The following is a 23665-nucleotide window of genomic DNA, read 5'->3' as shown; positions in this document are numbered from 1 at the left end:
AAAGCTTCAAAATTCCAGGAATATTTTATTTCAAACATGTTGCGAGAGAAGCTAGTTCACAGGACATCAACTCATTTCGAGCGTTCAATGTTAGCCCTTTCCAACTGTGGAGAGAAAGCAAGACCTTAAACACAACCAATCAGTGCCTGCATTCTGTGTTTCTGTGTGCCCCAGGTCTGTCTGTCTGCACGTGATGTCTGTCTGCACGTGATGTCTGTCTGTGCCCTGTGTCCATCTGCACCTGATGTCCGTCTGTGTCCCTTATCTGTCTGTGCCCTGTGTTCATCCTCACCTAATATCCCTCTGTGCCTTGAGACCGTCTGTGCCTTGTATGCGTCTGTATCCCACGTCAGCCTGTGTCTAATGTCTGGCTGCACCCTGGGTCTGTCTGCATCCAGGTGTCAGTGACCCCATGTCTGTCTGAAGGTGCGTGCTGGGGCAGTGGTGGGAGCAAATGAGTCAGATCCTTTTTTGTGGTCACCCTGCTGGCCTCCTGTTCCCCTTTCCCCCCAGGCAGATGTGCCTTGCTGTCTGTGATTGGACAATGGGTCGGTACCTTCTCATGCTCTCTGTTTAGCAGGTTATTAATTTCTTCGTTCCATCCCAACATCTTGGAAAATTTCTTCACTCCCTCGACAATATCCCCCAGTTCCACAACATCATTGACCCTCAGTGGATTCCGAGTGACTGATCCCACCAGATCCTGGTTGAAGAGGACTCGAGGCACAGATTTCTTCACCATCTCTGACAAACTTGCAAATGGCTCCACCTGAAAGATTCTTACTGGTGTAAATGATCCACAAATTCAACCGGCTTCAATTATTCATTATCACTCCCAGCTCCTTGCTTAACCCTCACCCAAACTACTCACCTCTCAACCCGCACCCCTGACACCTCACTACTTACCCCTGACCTCCCCCACTTCCTCATCCCTGACCGCACACTGCTGACTCTTCCACACCCGTGGCACAATGGTTAGTCTGCTGCCTCACAGCGCCAGGGACCCGGGTTCAATTCCTGGCTTGGGTCGCTGTCTGTGTGGAGTTTGTACATTCTCCCCGTGTCTGGGTGGGTTTCCTCCGGATGCTCCAGTTTCTTCACACAGTCCGAAAGACGTGCTGGTTAGGTGCACTGGCCGTGCTAAATTCTCCCTCAGTGTTACCCGAACAGGCGTTGGAGTGTGGCGACTGGGGGGATTTTCACAGTAACTTTATTGCAGTGTTAACACCTTAAACACCCGATCTTGATCTAACACCCAACTCCTCAGTCCTCATCCTTCATCTCGCACCCCCAATCTCTTTACCCCCGCAATTCATCCTCTCTCACCCTCCCACCTATCCTCTCTCACCCAACTTCTCTCACTAACCCCCCCTCCCCCACCCGACCTATCCTATTAACCAAGCTGTGAGCTCATTGTTGTTCAAGATTTCACCTTTACCTATAATTTACTGCATTTCCCAAACCACAGCTTCATGACAGAAGGACAGGTTTTTACCCCTGCATCCACTGTCCCAGTCTGGGAACCCCTGCGAATGTCCCCTCCCCCTCCTTCCCTGCCAACCACACCCTCCCACCCCAACCGCAAGGCCCCTGATCTCCCAACATTGAGGCCACCCTTCCCACTCCACCACCCCAGGACATGGGGATTGATGGTGTCCCTCAGGATCAATGCCCATCGCCTGACTGACGCTGAGATCAATCGGCCTATCAACTCTAATCCCCACGACAAATGACCCCCATCCCAAACAAGCACTGTCGCCTTCCCCTCCCCTGGACACCTACCTTGTCATTCGACCTCCACCAACCAGTTTCCAAACCCAAGTGGAGACCATAGAATAGAATCATGGAATTCTTACAGTGAGAAGAAAGACCTGAACCGACAACAATCCCACCCAGGCCCTATCCCAGTAACCCCACATATTTACCCCGCTAATCCCCTTGGCACAAAGGCGCAATTTAGCATGGCCAATCCACTTAAACTGCACATCTTTGGACTGTGGGAGGAAACTGGAGCATCCGGAGTGATGCGCTATCAATAAGGCGAAAGACTACCGATACGCCAATATAAGTGTAGGCTTTTATTCACAACAGAATCAGGAGCAGATCCCAACATATAACCAACCTGGACTGAACAAGGGGGAGGAGACAGCCACCTTTATACTAGGTGCTGAGGGGAGGACCCAAACTGGAAGGGGATGTGTCCAGGTATGACAAGCACACACAACGGTGGTCCATATAGGACAAAGGCACAACTGAGGTCCACCACACGGAGGAAACACTCACAGACACGGGGAGAACATGCAAATTCCACACGGACACCTGAGGCTGCAACTGAACCTGGGTCCCTGGCGCGGTGAGGCAGCAGTGCTAACCACTGTGCCACGCTGCCGCCCGAGCCCAACGCTGTTGATCATTCTGGTTCCAGGTGGGGAACCTCTCACACTGTGGGGTTAAAATACCTGGTGGATTCAGGTCAGTTAAAATCTGGGCCTGCTCATTGCAGCCAAACAGACTCACCCCCAGAGATTGGGAGAATCACAGGGCAGCCAACTGTAGTTTGAATTTGGAAGGTGAGTAAATGCCCATTCTGACAGGATGGGCTGAATGGCCTCTTTCCCTGTTATAACTCCAACATGTTTCTATAAATTGGCTGCTGTGACCAGAGGATAAAGAAGGTTAGGGGAAGGGGATTTAGGGACAGTGGGTATGGAATAGGATCTGCGGTATAGGAGGAAGTGGGCCTGAAGTAGGGTCAGGGAATACAGGGTCAGGGAGCGAGATATAGGCTCAGGGAGGAGGGGAATAGAATCTGGCATATAGGATTAGAGGCCAAATTCTGCACATGCTCACTTTTCCACAGGGTCATTGGGCTGGAACCTGGACTTGTGTTCCTCCCCCACCTCCTGGGATCTCAGTTGAGTCCAGCTCACTCACTAAAGACTCCATCTTCTGAGAAATGTTGAAGACCCAAAGATATTCCCCCATCACCTTTGTCCTCGGTGACATTGCTTCCCAATGGATTCCAGTTCAAATTCTCACCCTCATCAACAAAATCCTCCAAAATCCCACCCGAAATCTTGATCTGGATTTTGTGCTGAAGTCTCTGGTGTGGGATTTGAACTCATGACTCAGAGAGTGCTGTCCACTGAGCCACAGCTGGTCAGTGAGATTAGGACAATAAGATTCAACACACAAACAAGTGAAGTCACTTCACCAGAAAAGATGGGAGAAACTCCCAACTATCTCCCAGCTCCAATCACAGCTACTGTCTGGTCAGTGAATAGTCAGTGTCTTATCAGTGTCCAGTCAGTGTCTGGTCAGTACCAAGTCAGTGTCCAGTCAGTGTCTGGTCAGCATCCAGTTAGGGTCTGGTCAGTATCAAGTCAGCGTCCAGTCAGTGTCTGGTTAGTGTCTGGTCAATATCAGGTCAGCATCCAGTCAGTGTCCAGTTAGTGTCTGGTCAGTGTCCGGTTAGTGTCTGGTCAGTATTGTCAGTGTCCAGTCAGTGTCTGGTCAGTATCAGGTTAGTGTCTGGTCAGTATCAGGTTAGTGTCTGGTCAGTATCAGGTTCGTGTCTGGTCAGTATTGTCAGTGTCCAGTCAGTGTCTGGTCAGTATCAGGTTAGTGTCTGGTCAGTATCAGGTCAGCACCCAGTCAATGTCCAGTTAGTTCTTGTCAGTGTCCAGTTAGTGTCTGGTCAGTATTAAGTCAGTGTCTGATCCATTCCGGTTAGTGTCTGATCAGTATTAAGTCAGTGTCTGGTCCATTTCAGTGTCTGGTCCATTCCGGTTAGTGTCTGGTCAGCATCAGATCAATGCCTCGTCAGATTCTGGCCAGCTCAGTGTACGGTGAGCTTATACACTTGTCCAGTCAATGTGAGAGTGTCCGGTCATTCTTGGGTCAATGTCCAGTCAGTGTATGATCAATGAATGGTCACTGTGACTGTGTCTGATCTGTGTCTGGTCCATGTCTGGCCAGTTTCTGGTCACTGTCCACTTGGTATTGGGTCAATGTCCAGTCAGCTTTTGGTCTATGTCCACTTGGTATGTTAGGTCAGTGTTGGGTCAGTGCCAGGTTAGTGTCCTGTAACTGTCCAGTTCATGCTGGTCAGTGTCTGGTCAGTGTTTGGTCAAAATCCAGTCAACAAATGGTCAATGTCAGCACGGTGAGCCTGCAGTTAGTGTTTAGTCAGTGTGGCAGTGTCTAGTCAGTCTTGGGTCTATGTCCAGTCAGTGTGACTGTGACTAGTTAGTGTCTGGTGCATGTCTGGTCGTTCTGACTATGTCTGGTGGATATCCCAGCCATGTCTGCTCAGTATCTCACCTCGAGTGATGTCCCCAGGATGATGAGCAGGTCTGCGGAAGGCAAGTCAATGATGTACCGGTAGAAGTTTGCTGGCAACTGTTCCCCAAAAAAGATAATGTTGGGTTTGATTACCCCAGAACAGGAGGGACAGTGAGGTACCTTCTTCTTCATGACATCTCCCTGCAATCGAACCCAGGGTAGAGAGAGGATTAGGAACACATGGACACGCAGAACATAACGCAATTCAGCCTCCTCAGTGATCAGGTCAAATCTCCCCTTCTCACCCTCCCATCTCGTCCCTCCCCACCCCACTCCATCATTCTCTTTATTCCATCATCCCTCCCCCATCTTACCCCTTATCCTTCATCCCATCACCTATTCTCCCCTTACTCCACCATCCCTGCCCCTCATGCCATTACTCCTCACCCTATAACCACACACCCCTAAACCGCTATACCCAATCATCATTCTCTCAGGGTTAATGTGCAGGTTCAGTCGGCAGTTAGGAAGGCAAATGCAATGTTAGCATTCATGTCGAGAGGACTAGAATACAAGAGCAGGGATGTACTTCTGAGGCTGTATAAGGCTCTGCTCAGACACCATTTGGAGTATTGTGAGCAATTTTGGGCCCCGTATCTAAGGAAGGATATGCTGGCCTTGGAAAGGCTCCAGAGGAGATTCACAAGAATGATCCCTGGAATGAAGAGCTTGTTGTATGAGGAACAGTTGAGGACTCTGGGTCTGTACTCATTGGAGTTTAGAAGGATGAGGGGGAAATCTTATTGAAACTTACAGCATACTGCGAGGCCTGGATAGAGTGAATGTGGAGAGGATGTTTCCACTAGTAGGAAAAACTAGAAGCAGAGGGCACAACCTCAGGCTAAAGGGACGATCCTTTAAAACAGAGATGAGGAGGAATTTCTTCAGACAGAAAGTGGTGAATCTGTGGAACTCACTGCTGCAGAAGGCATTCAAGGTCATTGAGTGTCTTTAAGACAGAGATAGATAGGTTCTTGATTCATAAGAGGATCAGGGGTTATGGGGAAAAGGCAGGAGAATGGGGATGAGAAAAATATCAGCCATGATTGAATGGCGGAGCAGATTCGATGGGCTGAGTGGCCTAATTATCCTCCTGTGTCTTATGGTCTTATCCCACACCCCTGCCCCATAACACCCTTTACTCTCCCCCTCTCGCTTTATTCCCCATTCCCTGAATCCCATCGTCCCTCAGCTGTTAACACTCATCACTTTCAACTCCGCATTTCTGCCCTCATTCCCTCACTACCTTTCCCCACCCCATCCAAAACCCATTCATCCTCAGCCCCTTCCCCTAACCCTCTCCCCTTCTCTTCATTCTCTCCCCAGAGCTTCTCTCTCCCACTCAACTTGCCCCATCCCTACTAATACTCTCCCCCTCCATTCTTGCATATCCCTCCCTCTCTGACACAGGGTCATCCAGACTCAAGGGGCTCTATTCTCTCTTCACAGATGCTGACAGACCTGCTGAGATTTTCCAGCATTTTCTGTCAGTGCCCGGGGGCGATTGGACTCAGTGTCCGGGGGCGATTGGACTCAGTGCCCGGGGGCAATTGGACTCAGTGCCCGGGGGCAATTGGACTCAGTGCCCGGGGGCAATTGGACTCAGTGCCCGGGGGCGATTGGACTCAGTGCCCGGAGGCGATTGGACTCAGTGTCCGGGGGCGATTGGACTCAGTGTCCGGGGGCAATTGGACTCAGTGCCCGGGGGCAATTGGACTCAGTGCCCGGGGGCAATTGGACTCAGTGTCCGGGGGCGATTGGACTCAGTGTTCGGGGGCGATTGGACTCAGTGCCCGGGGGCGATTGGATTCAGTGTCCGTGGTGGTGTGGGTTCAGTGTCCAGTGGGGGAATTGGGCTCAGTGTCCGTGGTGGTCTGGGATCAGTGTCCGTGGTGGTCTGGGATCAGTGTCCGTGGTGGTCTGGGATCAGTGTCCGTGGTGGTCTGGGATCAGTGTCCGTGGTGGTCTGGGATCAGTGTCCGTGGTGGTCTGGGATCAGTGTCCGTGGTGGTCTGGGCTCAGTGTCCGTGGTGGACTGGGTTCAGTGTCCGTGGTGGTCTGGGTTCAGTGTCCGTGGTGGTCTGGGCTCAGTGTCCGTGGTGGTCTGGGATCAGTGTCCGTGGTGGTCTGGGTTCAGTGTCCGTGGTGGACTGGGTTCAGTGTCCGTGGTGGTCTGGGCTCAGTGTCCGTGGTGGTCTGGGTTCAGTGTCCGGGTGGTCTGGATTCAGTGTCCGTGGTGGACTGGGCTCAGTGTCCGTGAAGGTCTGGGTTCAGTGTGGACCTGGCTTCGTGTCTGAGGCTTTGTGGTATGTCAGGCTCAGTAATGTTCAGCTAATGTTGACTTACCCTCAGCTGTTCCCAGGAGAAGTTCTCCAGGCAGACAGTGCAGGTTGCAGTGGCAAATGTTCCGTGAGCTTCCACTAATTTGTCCGGTGGGATTCCAGCCACTGAAAGACAGTTAGGGATTGTGGTCAGTGACTGGATGATTAGAATCACTACATCCTTACCTGTCTCTCCTGAGTTCCACAGATTTGGACTCTCCCAAGAACCCACTCAACAACCATCTAATGAAATTGGCCAGGAGACTATTCAACTGTGAGTAGCATTGCAACCAAATTCTTGTTCACACTCAGTGGCACAGTGGTTAGCACTGCTGCCTCATAGCGCCAGGGACCTGGGTTCGATTCCCGGCTTGGGTCACTGTTTGTGCGGAGTCTGCATGTTCTCCCCGTGTCTGCATGGGTTTCCTCCGTGTGCTCCGGTTTCCTCCCACAGCCCAAAGATGTGTAGGTTAGGTGGATTAGCCATGGGAAATGTGTAGGGTGATGGGGATAGGGCCTTCGTGGGATGCTCTTTCGGAAAGTTGGTGCAGACTTTATGGGCCGGAAGGCCTCTTTCTTCACTGTAGAGATTCTATGAAGGTCCAAACACAAGCAGAGTGTCTGCGGACAGTATTCAGCACAGACTCTATGGTCAGTGGTCAGCACAGACTCTATGGTCAGTGGTCAGCAGAGACTCTATGGACAGCGGTGTGCAGAAACGTTACGGACAACGGTCAGCACAAACTGTCCTGACAGTGGTCAGTCGAAACTCTATGGACAATGGTCAGCAGAGACTTTATGGACAGTGGTCAGCACAGACTCTATGAACAATGGTCAGCAGAGACTCTGCGGACAATGGTCAGAAGAGACTCTATGGTCAGCGGCCACCACAAGGTCAAGGGACTCTGCTCAGCAGGGACCCTACAGACGGTGGTCAGCAGGGGATATTCGGACGGAGGTCCGCAGATTCAATAATGAATTTCAAAAGGCAATTGGATAAATACTCGAAGAAGGGAAACTTTCAGAACTTGGGGAAAGAGTGAAAGGAGTGAGACTACTTGGATCAGTCTTTCACAGAGCCAACACAGACACTGGGCAAAATAGTCTCTTTGTGTGCTGTATCATTGTCTGATTCACTGACCCACCAGAGAACCAGCACAAGGATGAAACCTCCAACAAAATCACAAAACTGCTCACTCCCTCATTCGGGGGCTCCCAGTTACTGCAAAAAAAGTGGGCATCAATTAATTCCAACATGGGCATCCCCGCACTACCTAGTGCCAGGAGAAGGTCATTCGCACTAAGTTGATCTTTCTCTACACCCTAGCTATGACTGTAACACTACATTCTGCACTCTCTCCTTTCCTTCTCTATGAACGGTATGTTTTTGTCTGTATAGCACTTAGGAAACAATACTTTTAACTGTATACTAATACATGTGACAATAATAAATCAAATCAAAATCAAATTCAACCTCTGATGCACCATCAATCAAGCAAAGGCTAGTTTGTATGCAAGAACAAATAGGCTTTTATTAGCCAAAGACTTGGAGCACACCCATGCCGATGAACTGGTCCAGACTGAGGCGGGGGGGGGGGGGGGGGTGGGGAGCAGTCGCCTTTATACCTGGACCAGGGGGGGGAGGAGTCCCAGGCAGGGCCGGCAGGGGCATGTCCAGGCATGTCACACACACAGGCAATAAGCTAACAGTGGTTTACCACAACCTCTTGAGCTATTTAAATCAGAACAAGAGGAGACCATTCAGCCCTTTAAGCCTGTTACAAAATAACAGGAGAAAGCCACTCAGTCCTCGGGGTTCCTCTGCCATTGTATAAGATTTGCACCTCAACTATATTTACCCACCGTCACTCCCTGATACCCCTTGCTATCATTCTCAGTCTTGGAAGCTCCAATTGTACACGGCATCCGCCACCATTCGCATGTTCTACGTTTCCCCAATCCTTTGGGAAACATCCTTCCTGATTTCACTCCGAACTTCCTGAGTTCTATTTCCTTATTCCACCAACACTTAAAGTTGCTTACTGCGTTCCAGGCCATCAATGTTCTGAGTGTACATTCGTAGCAGTAACTCCTTCTGGTGTAAAAATCTGACAAAGTAATGGGTGAAGTTGGGTTTGCAGGTTTCAGGATAGAGCTGCTTGGCCAGAGCAAAGAAAGGTTTTGGATTGTGGAAGAAGTAATTAATTTCAAAGATGGCTTCGGGGTACGGGATGTCATATTTCTGTAGATTATCGTACAGCCCGCTCCCTGGTGACCTGAATAGGAAAGAACGGAAATTAACATTAAAGCAGCTAAAGAGTGAACTGGGATCACTTACACACAACTTGTCACTTTATCTACCTAGATAGGATGGCAGAACAACAAATCAGAACACAACAATCTTAAACAAACATTTCCAAAAGTGAGGCAAAATTCAGTCATCTGCTGCTGTTCATTCTAACCCGGAGACTATGTTGGAGAACAACAATAACTGGTTCACATTAAACTCGGTCACCTTTTTTAGACCAGTCCCTTCCAGAGATACCTGAGCAGTTAAGTCTTGTGCTCAGGACCTTGATATCACTTGGAGATACAAAGGGGCGGCATGGTGGCACAGTGGTCAGCACTGCTGCTTCACAGCGCCAGGGACCCGGGTTCATTTCCTGGCTTGGGTCACTGTCAATGTGGAGTCTGCACGCTCTCCCCGTGTTTGCGTGGGTTTCCGCCGGGGGCTCCGGTTTCCTCCCACAGTCCAAAGATGTGCAAGTTAGGTGAATTGGCCATGCTAAATTGTCCCTCAGTGTACCCGAACAGGCAACTAGGGGTTTTTCCACAGTAAATTCATTTCAGTGTGAATGTAAGCCTACTTGTGACTAATAAATAAACTTTAACTTTAAATACTTCAGCCTTCCTGGGATAGAAACTTTCTCTCTTCACAAGCTGTCAGGAGAATCTCGGAGCACCAATAGAGGGCAGCATTGAACCAACTTTGGGCCAAAATCCATTGAATTTATAGAGGGGGAGAGAGTTACCAGGAAAGTGGTGCAGGGAGGGGCCAGAGTTACCACGGCCAGAAAACATTCACTGAAAATCACGATCTGAAAATGATGACAAAGATCTAAACCCTAAACCACAAATCTGAGATAAATAAAGTGTCTTTTCGGTTACTTTTATGTTGAGGAGCAAGGAGATAGGTTTTACATAGAAACAGAGAAACTAGAAGCAGGAGTGGACCATTTGGCCCTTCGAACCTGCTCCGCCATTCATTCTGATCGTGACTGATCATCAAAATCAATATCCTGATCCCACCTTTCCCCCATATCCCTTGATCTCTTTAGCCCCAAAAGCTCCCATCCATTGACTCTGTCTACACTTCCCGCTGCCTCGGCAAAGCAGCCAGCATAATTAAGGACCCCACGCACCCCGGACGTTCTCTCTTCCACCTTCTTCCTTCAGGAAAAAGATACAAGTCTGAGGACATATCAACCGACTCAAGAACAGCTTCTTCCCTGCTGCCATCAGACTTTTGAATGGGCCTACCCCGCATTAAGTTGATCTTTCTCTACACCCTAGCTACGACTGTAACATTAAATTCTGCACTCTCTCCTTTCCTTCTCTATGAATGGTATGCTCTGTCAGTATAGCGCACAAGAAACAATACTTTTCACTGTATGCTAATACATGTGACAATGATAAATCAAATCAAAAATCAAAAGCTATATCTAATGTCTTCTTGAAATCACAACATTTTGGCCCCAACTACATTCTGTGGTAGTGAATTCCACAGATTCACCACTCTCTGGGTGAAGAAATTTCTCCTCACCTGAGTCCTAAAAGGTTTACCCCTTATCCTCAAACTATGAACACCCCAAGTTCTGGATTCCCCCACCATCAGGAACATTCTTTCTGAATTTACCCTGTCTAACCCTGTTAGAATTTTATAAGTTTCGATGAGAATTTTCTGTTAAGTTTGTTCAGATTAAGAACAGCCAAAGGAACATGAGAAACACTCACAATGGATGTGACAAAACAGCAGATTCAGGAGAAGATCTCAGTTTGAGAAGGCGAAAAAGAGCGGAAGTTGTGTCGGAGAAGGATGAGATAGGAGAGAGGAAAGGCGAAGGGTTGAGAAAGCTAGGGAACAGGTAGAAACATGATGAAGCAAGCAGCAAAGCTGATCAGCTTGTTCAAGGTACAAACTTGAATAAGCGGGGATAATTTCAAAGTTTTCAGATGACACAATACTCAGAAATATAGTAAAACGAGGAGGATAGTAACACATTTCAGGAGGACATAGACATGCTGGTGAAAGGGGCAGACACATAGCAAAATGTAATTCAGCAGAGAAGTATGAGGTGATACCTTATGGTAGTAAAACTGAGAAGCGACAAAAAGCCGGGGTTGGAGGTAGGGTGTACTTATTGCAATAGAACCAGGGTTGAGAAACTTCAGCTGTGTGGAGAGACTGGAGAAACTGGGATTGTTCTCGTTAGAGCAGAGATGGTTAAAGGGAAATTTAATAGAAGTATTCAAAATTAAAATGATGTTCATAGAGTAAATTGGGCGGCACGGTAGCACAGTGGTTAGCACTGCTGCTTCACAGCTCCAGGGACCTGGGTTTGATTCCCAGCTTGGGTCTGTGTGGAGTTTGCACATTCTCCTCGTGTTTGCGTGGGTTTCCTCCGGGTGCTCCGGTTTCCTCCCACAGTCCAAAGATGTGCGGGTTAGGTTGATTGGCCATGCTAAAAAATTACCCTTAGTGTCCTGGGGTGCAGGGTTAGAGGGATTAGTGGGTAAATATGTAAGGATATGGGGATAGGGCCTGGGTGGGATTGTGGTCGGTGTAGACTCGATGGGCCGAATGGCCTCTTTCTGGGCTGTAGGGTTTCTAAGATTCTAAGATTCTAAATGAGAAGTCATTTCCAGTGGCAGGAGGGTCAGTATGCAGAGGACACAGATTTAAAATGATTGGCAAAAGAATCAGAGGGGAGATGAGAGTTGTTTTGCACAGAGAGTTGTGGTTGTCTGGAACGCACTGTCTGAAAGGGCGGTAGAAACAGGTTCAATAATAACTTTCAAAAGGAAATTGAATAAAACTTGAAGTGGAAAAATTATGTTCAGTTCCGAAAGCAAGGACATAAATCTCTGGTTTCCCTCCAAAGTTTTGTGTCATCTGAAAACTTTGAAATTATCCCCGCTTATTCAAGTTTGTACCTTGTACCTTGAACAAGTTGATCAACTTTGCTGCTTGCTTTATTATGTTTCTACCTGTTCCCTAGCTTTCTCAACCCTTCACCTTTCCTCTCTCCTATCTCATCCACACCTTCTCTGGCACAACTTCCACTCTTTTCCACCTTCTCAAGCTGGGATCTTCTCCTGATCTGCTGTTTTGTCACATCCATTATGTCGTGCCGAACATTATGTTTCCAAATTTGGTCATCAGGGCCTTGAATGAGAAAAATTTTGAAATGTGGCTCTCAACAGGAAAAGGTTAGACAAGCCCACTCCAAACACTAAACTACTGGAGGGAAACCAGAGATTTATGTCCCTGCTTTCGGAACTGAACAGGCCATTCAACTCCTTGAGCTTGTTCTGCCATTCAATTAGGTCATGATAAATTGCCCCTTAGTGTCTAAAGATGTGTAGGTTAGGCGCAAATGTGGTAAATGTGCGGGGTTACAGGAGATGGGGTGGTGCGGTTCAGGGGCACCTGGGTAGGGTGCTCTTTCAGAGAGCCGGTCCAGACTCAATGGGCCAAATGGCCTTCTTCTCCACTGTAGGGATTCTATGGTTCTATGTATCTTAACTCCAACTACCTGCCTTGGTTCTATAATCCTCAATACATTACCTAACAAAAATCTATCAGTCTTGGTCTTGAAAGTTTGAATTGCTCTACACTGTCCAATCAGAGGGGAAGGCAAGAAATCTCTCTGGTTGATATCTCAATGCGGTCCTTAGCTCATTGTTGGTTGCTTGTTAGTGCTCCTATAGTTACATGTTGCTGCGACATTCCCGGTGATCCCTGGGTGGGGTGAGGTTACCTGAAATCGGGGATTCCACTGGGTGTACTGATCCCAGCACCAGACATCACCACGATCCTGCAGCACTCCTTGTTCTGAATGCGCCTCGCGATGTCTTCAAGCGACTGCACGTTCTCACCACTTCCTTTCCCACTAATGATATACCGTACAGAAGATGTCGTTGATGGAAGATTCACACATCGGTTTCTGTAACAATAGATAAAGCATCCATAAAACCATAGGATCCCTACACTGAAGAAAAAAGCTATTTGGCCCATAAAGTCTGCAACAACTCTCCGAAAGAGCATCCCACCCAAGCCCATCCCACCATCTCTGTAGCTCCACACATTTACCATAGCTAATCCACCCAACCTACACATCTTTGGACATTAAGGAGCAATTTAGCATAGCCAATCCATCCAGCCTGGACACCTTTGGTCTATGGGAGGTCCTAGAGGAAATATTAGTGGAAACCCACGCAGACACAGGGAGAATGTGCGGAGACTGCACAGTCACGCCAGGCCAGAATTGAACCCGGATCCCTGGTGCTGTGAGGCAGCAGTGCTAACCACTTTGTCAACATTCCACCCTGGGTTAGACTGGACTAGATTCTCTCTTGAGCAGCTCCAAATCTGGGTTCCACTTGTATCGAGACTTTCTGTGAGCTTTTGTACGGCAACTTGCTGTCAGCCAAACATTATGTTTCCAAATTTGGTCATCAGGGCCTTGAATGAGAAAAATTTTGAAATGTGGCTCTCAACAGGAAAAGGTTAGACAAGCCCACTCCAAACACTAAACTACTGGAGGGAAACCAGAGATTTATGTCCTTGCTTTTGGAACTGAACAGGCCATTCAACTCCTTGAGCTTGTTCTGCCATTCAATTAGGTCATGATAAATTGCCCTTTAGTGTCTAAAGATGTGTAGGCTAGGCGCAAATGTGGTAAATGTGTGGGGTTACAGGGGATGGGGTGGTGCGGTTCAGGGGCACCTGGGTAGGGTGCTCTTTTGGAGAGCCGGTCCAGACTCAGTGGGTCAAACAGCATAGCACCATCAAGTAACAAACATCTCTACAAACAATCAGAATGCAGAATCAATAATGAGCAGTGCACAGTCTGAACCAGCGTAAAATAGTCAATTCAATGTCAAAACTATTTCACCCCTACATCACACCTGTCCATAATATTTGAATGCTGAGGCTCTCAGTGAGGAGCAGGTGGTGTGAACCTTCTCGAGGAGCAGGACAGTTAAGATAACAGCTTCCTGATTTCTGCATTTAACTGTGATTGTGTGAGTGATACTAGCATCGCCATTATTACGGTCACAATATCCAGCTCTTCGATATCAGACAGTGCAAATACAACTGATATTTATATGCCCGTACCTTGAAGTTTTACTGTACGTCCCTCTGTGGATACTGAGCCTTGCCAGAATCCTGGTTTGGAAATTCCTTATGCAGGTGTGGTTATACTGTAGCCATCGAGAAGCAAGGAGACTAGGCTGAGTCCAGGTGAGACTGTGGTACAACGCACAATTCATGCTGCTAACTGAAATAAAGATAGAATATGATTCAATTCTCATGTATCTGCCGTGACTCAGTAGGTAGCACTCTCACCTCCGAGTCAGAGGTCATGAGTTCAAACATCACTCCAGAGACTTGAGCATAAAATCCAGAATGACACTCCCAATGCAGCATTGAGGAACTGCTTCACTATTAGAAACTCAGTACCAAGTTGTCAGAAAGTCAATACTGAGGGAGCGCTGCACTGTCAGAGGGGCAGTACTGAGAGAGCGCTGCACTGTCAGAGGGGCAGTACTGAGGGAGCGCTGCACTGTCAGAGGGTCAGTACTGAGGGAGCGCTGCACTGTCAGAGGGGCAGTACTGAGAGAGCGCTGCACTGGCAGAAGGTCAGTACTGAGGGAGCGCTGCACTGTCAGAGGGGCAGTACTGAGGGAGCGCTGCACTGTCAGAGGGTCAGTACTGAGGGAGCGCTGCACTGTCAGAGGGTCAATATTGAGGGAATGCTGCACTGTCAGGGGATCAATACTGAGGGAGCGCAGCACTGTCAGTCAGTACTGAGGGAGTGCTGCACTGTCAGAGAGTCAGTACTGAGGGAGTGCTGCACCGTCAGAGGATCAATATTGAGGGACTGCTGCACTGTCAGAGGGTCAGTGCTGAGGGCAAAAGAGAAAATGCTGGAAAAAATGCTGCATGTTTGGCAGCATCTGTAAGGAGAGAAAGAACTGACGTTTCGAGTCCAGATGACTCTTTGTCAAAGCCCTGATTAATTAAACATCATGATATTATGCTGGCCGTCCACTTAAGTGGCAACCAGCATGATTCACGTCCTCATTGGGTCAGCAGGGTCAGTGGGGATGGGCATGCACCCATGGGTGCCGCGTCCAATGGGGAAAAATTTTACCTGCATCAACCATATCTATCCCTTTAAGTATGTTGTAGGTTCAATGAAATTGCCTCTCATTCTTTGAAACTCTGGACAATACAGGCCCAGATTCCTCGGTTTCTTTTCACAGGACAATCCTATCATCCCGACATGGTGGCACAGTGGTTAGCACTGCTGCCTCACAGTGCCAAGGACACAGGTACAATTCCCAGCTTGGGTCACTGTCTGTGCGGAGTTTTCACATTCTCCCCGTGTCTGCGTGAGTTTCCTCCGAGTGCTCCAGTTTCCTCCCACAGTCCGAAAGACGTGCTGGTTAGGGTGCATTGGGCATGCTAAATTCTCCCTCAGTGTAACCGAACAGGCGCCGGCCGGAATGTGACGACTAGGGGAGTCTCACAGTCACTTCATTGCGGTGTTAACGTAAGCCTACTTGTGACTAATAAATTTTAAAACTCTGTTTTCTGCCTGTGAACTGGGATGTACACAGAGTCATAGAGTTTTACAGCACAGAAAGAGGCCTTCCAGCCCATCATGGCTGTACCTGCTATCAAACACCTATCTAATCTAATTCCATTTTCCAGCACTTGTATGCCATGGCATTTCACTAAATACTTCTTAAATATTGTGAAGGTTCCTGCTTCTATCTTCAAGTAGTGAGTTCCAGATTCCCACCACCCTGTGGTTAAAATAGTTATTCCTCAAATCTATGCCCCTCCCTCCCAGTCATTGACTCCTTTACAAAGGGGAAAAGTTTCTTCCTATCTACTCTATGTCTCTCATAATTTTGTACACCTCGAGCAGGTCCCCTCTCAGCCTTCTCTGCTCTAAGGAAAACAACCCCAGCCTGACCATCTTCTCTTCATACCTGAAACACTCCAGCCCAGGCAACATCCTGGTGAATCTCCTCTGCACCCTTTCTAGTGCAATCATATCCTTCCTGTCAAGTGACAACTAGACTGCACACAGTAGTCTAGTTGTGGCCTAACAAGTGTTTTATACAGCTCCATCATAACCTCTCTGTTCTTATATTCTATGCCTCAGCCAATGAAGGCAAGGATCCAATATGCCTTCTTAACCACCTTATCTACTTGTCTTGCTGCCTTTGGGATCTTTGGACATGCACACCAAGGTCCCTCTGGTCCTCTGTACTTCCTCGCGTCCTATCATTCATTGTGTATTCCCTTGCCTTGTTAGTCCTCTCAAAATGCATCACCTCACACTTTTCAGGGTTTAATTCCATTTGTACTTTCAGTCCATCTGACCTGCATGTCTATATCATCCTATAATCTAAGGCTTTCCTCCTCACTATTTACCACACCAATTTTCATATAATCTGCAAACTTGTTGATCATATCTCCCACATTCATGTCCAGATCATTAATGTACACACAAACAGCAAAGGACCCAGCACCGATCCCTGTGGTGCACCACTGGACACAGGCTTCCAGATACAAAAACAACTTTCAACCATCACCCTCTACCTCCTGGCACTGAGCCAAATTTGGATTCAATTTGCAAAATTGCTCTGTATCCCATGAGTTCTTAGCTTCTTGATCAGTTTCCCATGTGGGACTTTGTCAAAAGCCTTACTGAAGTCCATGTAGATCACAAAAACTGCATGCTGTCAACTACACACCTCAAGAAATTCAATCAAGAATCATAGAATTCCTACAGTACAGAAGGAGGCCATTCGGTCCATCGAGTCTACACTGACAACAATCCCACCCAGGCCCTATCCCCGTAACCCCCATATTTACCCCTTTAATCCCTCTAACGTACACATCCTGGGACACTAAGGGGCAATTTAGCTGGCCAATCAACCTAACCTGCACAGCTTTGGACTGCGGGAGGAAACTGGAGCACCCGGAGGAAACCCACGCAGACACGGGAAGAATGTGCAAACTCCACACAGACAGTGACCCAAGCCGGAATTGAACCCAGGTCCCTGGAGCTGTGAGACACCAGTGCTAACCACTGTGCTACTGTGCCACCCATAATTTGTTCCGTATGAGCACCTCCTCACAAAGCCATGCTGACAATCCTTGATTAATCCTTGCCTCCTCAAGTGGAGATTAATTCCTAGCACTGATGTTAGACTCACTGGCCTGTAATTACTCGGTTTTTCCCTTCTTGAATAATGGCACCACGCAAGTATCTTAGGCCTTTATTCCCTAAAGTGTAAGAGAAAGAGAGAGGTGATCTCACTGAATACACGGCATATAAAATCTTTAAAGGGTGTGATGGAATAAGATGCTGAGAGGCAGTTTCCACTGGCTGGGGAATCTGGAACACAGAGTGGGAGACAGAGAGTCTCAGGATAAGGGAGTTGATTATTTAAGACCAAGACAAGGAGAAATTTGACAAAGATTCATCCTGACGTTGACTCTATTTTCTCTCCACAGAATCTGTCAAACCTGCTGCGATTTTCCAGCATTTTTCTGCTTTTGTTTCAGATTCCAGCATCCGCAGTATTTTGCCTTCATATATTAACGAGGAGAAAGGTATTTTGCTTTATATTAACCCCCCCCCCACTGAGGAGAGTTGTGAATCTTTGGGATTCTCTACCCCACAGCACTTTGACTGCTTCGTCATCGAGTCTGTACAAGGCAGAGGACGGTTGATTTTTTGGACACCAGGCGACCGGAGGGGGGGGGGTGGGGAATGAGATGGAAAGCGGGCACCTCCTGAATGGCACAGCAGGCTCCAGGGGCCCAGGGGCCTGCTCCTACTCCTGCTCCCTGTGTTGTTGTGGGTGTGGGGGCTGCTGCCCGGGATTTACCTGTTGCTAAGCGCTGTCTCTGGTTGATAGCTGGGTTCTAATCAACCTCCCCTCCCCCTGGGGGGGGGGGGGGGTGAAAGGGCTCCAGCTACCATAACTTTCCAAAGAGCAGCGCCCCCAGAACCTAATCCAGCCGCACTATTATTATTATTTTTGTCGCGAGTAGGCTTACATTAACACCGCAATGAAGTTACCATGAAAATCCCCTAATCGCCACACTCCGGCGCCTGTTCGGCTACACTGAGGGAGAATTCAGCCAATGCACCTAACCAGCACGTCTTTTGGACTGTGGGAGGAAACCAGAGCACCCGGAGGAAACCCACGCAGACACGGGGAGAACGTGCAGACTCCGCACAGTCAGTACCTCAAGGCCGGGATCGAACCCAGGTCCCTGGCATTGTGAATGCTAACTTCTGCGCCACCATGTTGCCCTTATGGATGGCTGCATGTCATCAGGTGTGTCAGGATTGTCCTGGAGGGAGGTGGTTGAAGATTGATTTCCAGTAAAAAGCCTCACACCAGGTTAAAGTCCAACAGATTTATTTGGAATCGCGAGCTTTTGGAGGGTTGCTCCTTCATCATCATTCACCTGATGAAGGAGCAGCGCTCTGAAAGCTCGTGATTCCAAATAAACCTGTTGGACTTTAACCTGGTGTTATGAACCTTCTGACTGTGCCCTCCCCAATCCAACGCCGGCCTCTCCACATCTTGATTTCCAGGACACTGTAAAATTCAGGAAAAAAACCCGACATCGTGGCATTGGCATCGATGATGTAGATCATAGATCATAGAATCCTACAGTGCAGAAGGAGGCCATTCAGCCCATCAAGTCTGCACTGACCACAATCCCACCCAGGCCCTATCCTCATAACCTCATGCATTTATCCTAGCTGGTCCCTCTGACACTAGTGTCAACTTAGCATGGCCAATCCACCTAACCAGCACATCTTTGAACTGTGGGAGGAAACCGGAGCACCCGGAGGAAACCCACGCAGACACGGGGAGAACATGCAAACTCCACACAGACAGTGACCCGAGGCCAGGTATTGAACCCCGGGTCCCTGGCTCTGTGAGGCAGCAGTGCTAACCACTGTGCCATTTTCTTTGATGTGGAGATGCCGGCGTTGGACTGGGGTAAACACAGTAAGGAGTCTAACAACACCAGGTTAAAGTCCAACAGGTTTATTTGGTAACAAACGCCACTATCTTTTGGAGCGCTTACTGCGCCTTCGTCAGGTGAGTGGGAGATCTGCTAACAAACAGCTAACTGTTTAGCAAACTGCTAACAAACTGTTTGTTAGCCGATCTCCCACTCACCTGACGAAGGAGCAGCGCTCCGAAAGCTAATGGCATTTGCTACCAAATAAACCTGTTGGACTTTAACCTGGTGTTGTTAGACTCCTTACCATTTTCTTTGGGCATCTTTTGTGAACCATCAGCCATCTGAATGGATGGGGCAGCTTGTTGATGGTCAGTGTCTCTACAGAAGGATGTTAAACTGAAGCTGTAGTCAGTAGGATGTTGAAGTTCAGGAATGGTTTGAGAAACAGGAGACCAGCCCGGGGTTTATATTCGGACATTTACGGTACCGGAAGTCGCCGTCCTGCCGGGTGGAACTTCCGGGAGAGGCCGCGCGGAGAGGAGCCCGGATTGAGGCTGAAGCCGAGGCAGCGGAGCAGACAGGCCGCGGCGATCACCTTCCCCTCAGCACCGGGAGCCCGAGCAAACAGGCCGCGGCGATCACCCTCCCCTCAGCGCGGACACACACCGGCAGCATGCGGGATGTGAGCGGCTTCCTGCAGCAGCAGCAGAGCGGGGCCGGGGAGCTGGGCCCCGACTGGCAGCAGATGGAGGAGCTTTACAACAAGAAGTGAGCACCCGGAGCCCGAGCCTCCCCCAGCCCCCTCTCCCCAGGGCCCCGGGGGGGGTTCCCGCTGAGTCACTGCCCGGGCCATCTGCCTCTATCCAGGCCCTGTGGGTCTCTCTGAGTCTGCCCACCCACCCCCTGACACTGGCCCAGGGACCCTGAGACCCTGAGTCAGGGTTAAGGCCTGGCGGTGGGGAGAGAGAGAGATCTGGATAATGGGACCTGGGGGGGGGGGGGGGGGGGAGATCAGGAACAGGGGTCTGGGTGATTTGGGGAGGGGTGTAGGGAAGAGGTCAGGGGAATGGGGATTGATTTGATTTGATTTATTATTGTCACATGTATTCAGCTAGAGTGTAGAGAAAGATCAACATGATATGAGGTAGGTCCATTCAAAAGTCTGGCAGCAACAGGGAAGAAGCTGTTCTTGAGTCAGTTGGTACGTGACCTCAGACTTCTGTATCTTTTTCCTGACGGAAGAAGGTGGAAGACAGAATGTCCGGGGTGCGTGGGGTCCTTAATTATGCTGGCTGCTTTGCCGAGGCAGTGGGAAGTGCAGACAGAGTCAATGGATGGGAGGCTGGTTTGTGCGATGGGTTGGGCTACATTCATGATCTTTTGTAGTTTCTTGCGGTCTTGCAGGAGCCAGATCAAGCTGTGATACAACCAGAAAGAATGCTTTCTATGGTGCATCTGTATAAGTTGGTGGGAGTCGTAGCTGACATGCCAAATTTCCTTAGTCTTCTGAGAAAGTAGAGGCGTTGGTGGGCTTTCTTAACTATAGTTCAGGTGGGGGGACCAGGACAGGTTGTTGGTGATCTGGACACCTAAAAACCTGAAGTTTTCGACCATTTCTACTTTGTTCCTGTTGATGTAGAGAGGGGCATATTCTCCACTATGCTTCCTGAAGTCGATGACAATATCCTTTGTTTTGTTGACATTGAGGGAGAGATTATTGTTGTCGCATCAGTTCACCAGATTCTCTCTCATTCCTGTACTCTATCGTCATTGTTTGAGATCCGACCCAGCAAACTTGAAAATCGAGTTGGAGGGAAATTTGGCCACACAGTCATAGGTATATGAGGTGTAGGGGGCTGAAAATACAGCCTTGGGGATTGGGGAGGTGGTCCAGGTGATGGGGGTTGATGTTGGTCATGGGGTGGGGGTTAGAGGTCAGGGTGATGAGGTGGGGATCTGAGTGTTGTGAGATCTGGAGAGTGGGTTGGGAGTCCAGATTGATGAGGTTGGGGGCAAGAGAATTTGTTTAATAGGATGGGAGGAACTAGGGAGTCTGGATGGTGGTGATTGAGATGGGGATGGTTGTTCTGGGAGGATTTGGGTCATGAAGTGGAGGGTCCTTGGGGTTGGGAGAGATGGAATAGGAAATGGGTTATCTGGGGAGGGGGAATTTGGGTGGTGGGATGAAGGACTTGCAGGGTTCTATGAGGATTTGCATGATAGGTGACTTGGGATACAGCTGCAGCAGTGAGGGTTAGTTTAGCTATTGCTGGTTCCCTTCGGAAGGTGCTGATTGCTCTGGATGTCTCTACTTTGTAACCCAGTTTTGTTTTAACAACAGATTGTGGCACCAACTCACAGTCCGACTGCAGAACTTTGTGCAAAACCCCTGTTTTGCAACAGGTGACGGTTTGATCAAGGTAGGCAATTTGCTCGCAATATATCTTTTAATGCAAACAATTTAGTTTGCCCTTTTTACATTACATAATAAAACATTTTCTTTTGCAGCTTTATGAGAATTTTATTAGTGAATTTGAGCACAGGTAAGAAGTAAATTTTAATTATGCCTATAACTTATCAATTGTACACTTGTTTGGAATTTAACAGCATGGAAGGAGGCAATTCAGCCCATCCTTGTCTGCATTAGCTCTCTGCTAAGGTAATCCCAAATTAACCTCAGTCTGTGCCAGTGTCTCCGTATTTTTCCTGCCTTAATTACTTGCTCAGTTTTCCCATTGAACAGCTTCGCTTGTCTCTTTCTCATCTTCAGTGTTTCAAACCATTTTGTATTCCAGCAATCTTCTGTGCACTAATTTCTCGATGTCTTTTCACTGTCAAAACTTGTTGCAATTTAAAATCTGTTAAATTTCCTCTGACCATCCTTGCTTCAGGGGAAGCAATCCCAGTGACTCCAGTCTGCCCTAACCCAAGCTTCCATCCCTGGCATCATCCTAGTGAATCTATACTGTAGGTCCTGTGTGCTTTTGGTCTTTGAAACTCATAGAGACACTATGCACAGAAAGAGACCATTCGAAAGACATGCCATAGTTTTAGTCCCCTGCTCTATTCCCAAATCCTACAAGTTTATTTCCTTCCTTTTACGGAATCGCTTTTTCCAATCCCACTACTCTTGTAGCCACTGAGGTCTTTACCCCCCCCCCCAATCGCATCCTCCCAGGGACTCACTTCAGCAAACTGAACTGGATGAAATATTCTTCTTGCAACCTAGCCAGAGTTTTATAAAGGCTCAACATAACTTCCAGCTTCTTTACTTGATACCTCGAAGGAACCCAAGATCTCTTATGCTGTGCTAATTACTTTCGCAATATATCCTGCCAACTTCAAAGATCAATGCACATGAGCCCCAGGTCCTTCTGAATTTGAGCGTTGCCAGAATAAGTTGATATTGCCTCCCCCACTCTCTTCTGCCAAATGCATGACCTCACACTTCACTCTATTAAATTCCTTTTCCCATTATCTGCTTATTCAGCTAGCCGATCCATCTTCTGTTGCAGTCAGTTAGGATCATCCTCACTATATCAAAAAAGTAGCGCCCTAACCCTTGGTAAACGCCGCAGGTTATCCTCCAGTTTGAATAACAACCATTTACCACAACCTGCTGTTTTCGTCCTTGAACCATTTTTAAAATCCCTTCTCCTTAGCAGTCGAGGTTATGGGTTTGGAATGTACTGTCAGAGGACTTTGAGTTGCTGCAGTGCATCTTTTATATGGTTCACACTGCTGCCCCTGTACGCCGATGTTGGAGGGAGTGGATATTTAAGATGTTGGATCAGTGCCCACCAAGTGAGCAGCTTTGTCCTGGATGGTGTGGAACCCATCCTGTTAACTGGGGTGTATTACATCACAGCCCTTCCTTTAGACAATCAACAGGCTTTGAGAAATCAGGAGGTAAATTCTCACTGCAGTATTTCTAACTTCTGGCCTGGAATGAGAGGGATGGTGAACTTCTCGAATTCTCTGCCCCAAAGGGTAGTGGAGGTTGGATCATTAGAAGTATTTAAAGTGGAGGTGGATAAATATTTGATAGATCAAGGAATAGAGGGCTGTGGGGAAATGGCACAGAAATGGAGTTGAGACTGGCCTAATCAGCCATGGTCACATTGAATGGCAGGGCAGGCTGAAGAGCCTGGTGGCCTACACCTGCTTCTATTTCTTACGTTCTTGTGCTTTTGTAGCCACAGCACTGGTAGTTACGTGGCTGGTCAAGTTCAGGTTCTGGTCAATAGTAACACTCATGATGATGTTGGCAACTCAGTGATAGTAATGCCATTGAATGTCATGGGGAGGTGGTTAGATTCTTTCTTGTTGGACACTTGTGTCTGACATTTGTGTGGCACAAGTTACCTGTCATCCAAAGCCTGAATGTTGTCCATGTCTTGCTGCATGTGGGCACAGACTATTTCAGTCTCTGACGAGGCGTGAATTGTACTGAATATTGTGCAATCATCAGCAAACATCCATCATCTGACCTTGTGATGGAGGGAAGATCATTGATGAAATAGCTGAAGAACGTTGGACCTAGGACAGTACCTGGGAAATTTCCGCAGTGATGACCTGAGACTCTGATTGTTGGAGGCCAAATATCTCAATTACCTTTCCTCGTGTAAGGTGTGACTCTAGCCAGTGGCAAATGTTTCTCCTGAATCCCATTGATTTCAGTCTTGCTGGAGCTGAA

At 48.2% G+C, this 23665-nt stretch overlaps 2 protein-coding genes across 12 annotated transcripts in view; one reads left to right on the top strand and one right to left on the bottom strand.

Annotated features, from left to right (window-relative positions):
- Nucleotides 1-23605, bottom strand: sirt3 (sirtuin 3). 11 transcript variants are annotated; one of them, XM_078220804.1, is made up of 9 exons: nt 17868-17926; nt 17190-17259; nt 14068-14230; nt 12707-12892; nt 8709-8941; nt 6691-6791; nt 4324-4485; nt 557-769; nt 1-104 (listed from the first exon to the last, which is right to left on the bottom strand). In XM_078220804.1, the coding sequence occupies exons 3-9, from the start codon at nt 14220-14222 to the stop codon at nt 72-74; spliced, it is 1083 nt and encodes a 360-aa protein (XP_078076930.1). In that variant the 5' UTR covers nt 14223-14230; nt 17190-17259; nt 17868-17926; the 3' UTR covers nt 1-71. The 11 variants fall into 11 exon arrangements, with proteins under 11 accessions (XP_078076930.1, XP_078076935.1, XP_078076932.1 ...); XM_078220809.1 differs by lacking the exons at nt 17190-17259; nt 17868-17926 and adding an exon at nt 23584-23605; XM_078220806.1 differs by lacking the exons at nt 17190-17259; nt 17868-17926 and adding an exon at nt 19457-19776.
- Nucleotides 19602-23665, top strand: part of psmd13 (proteasome 26S subunit, non-ATPase 13) — a 25942-nt gene continuing 21878 nt past the window's right edge. The window contains exons 1-3 of the mRNA XM_078220814.1: nt 19602-19737; nt 21311-21389; nt 21478-21512. Of these exons, the coding sequence (XP_078076940.1) occupies nt 19643-19737; nt 21311-21389; nt 21478-21512 (209 nt within the window). The 5' untranslated portion in view covers nt 19602-19642. The remainder of the gene's footprint in view (nt 19738-21310; nt 21390-21477; nt 21513-23665) is intronic.

This window comes from Mustelus asterias, chromosome 9 (assembly GCF_964213995.1).
Source record: "Mustelus asterias chromosome 9, sMusAst1.hap1.1, whole genome shotgun sequence".
In the NCBI taxonomy this organism is placed as follows: Eukaryota; Metazoa; Chordata; class Chondrichthyes; order Carcharhiniformes; family Triakidae; genus Mustelus; species Mustelus asterias.
This window is presented reverse-complemented; position numbering and strand designations above follow the sequence as displayed.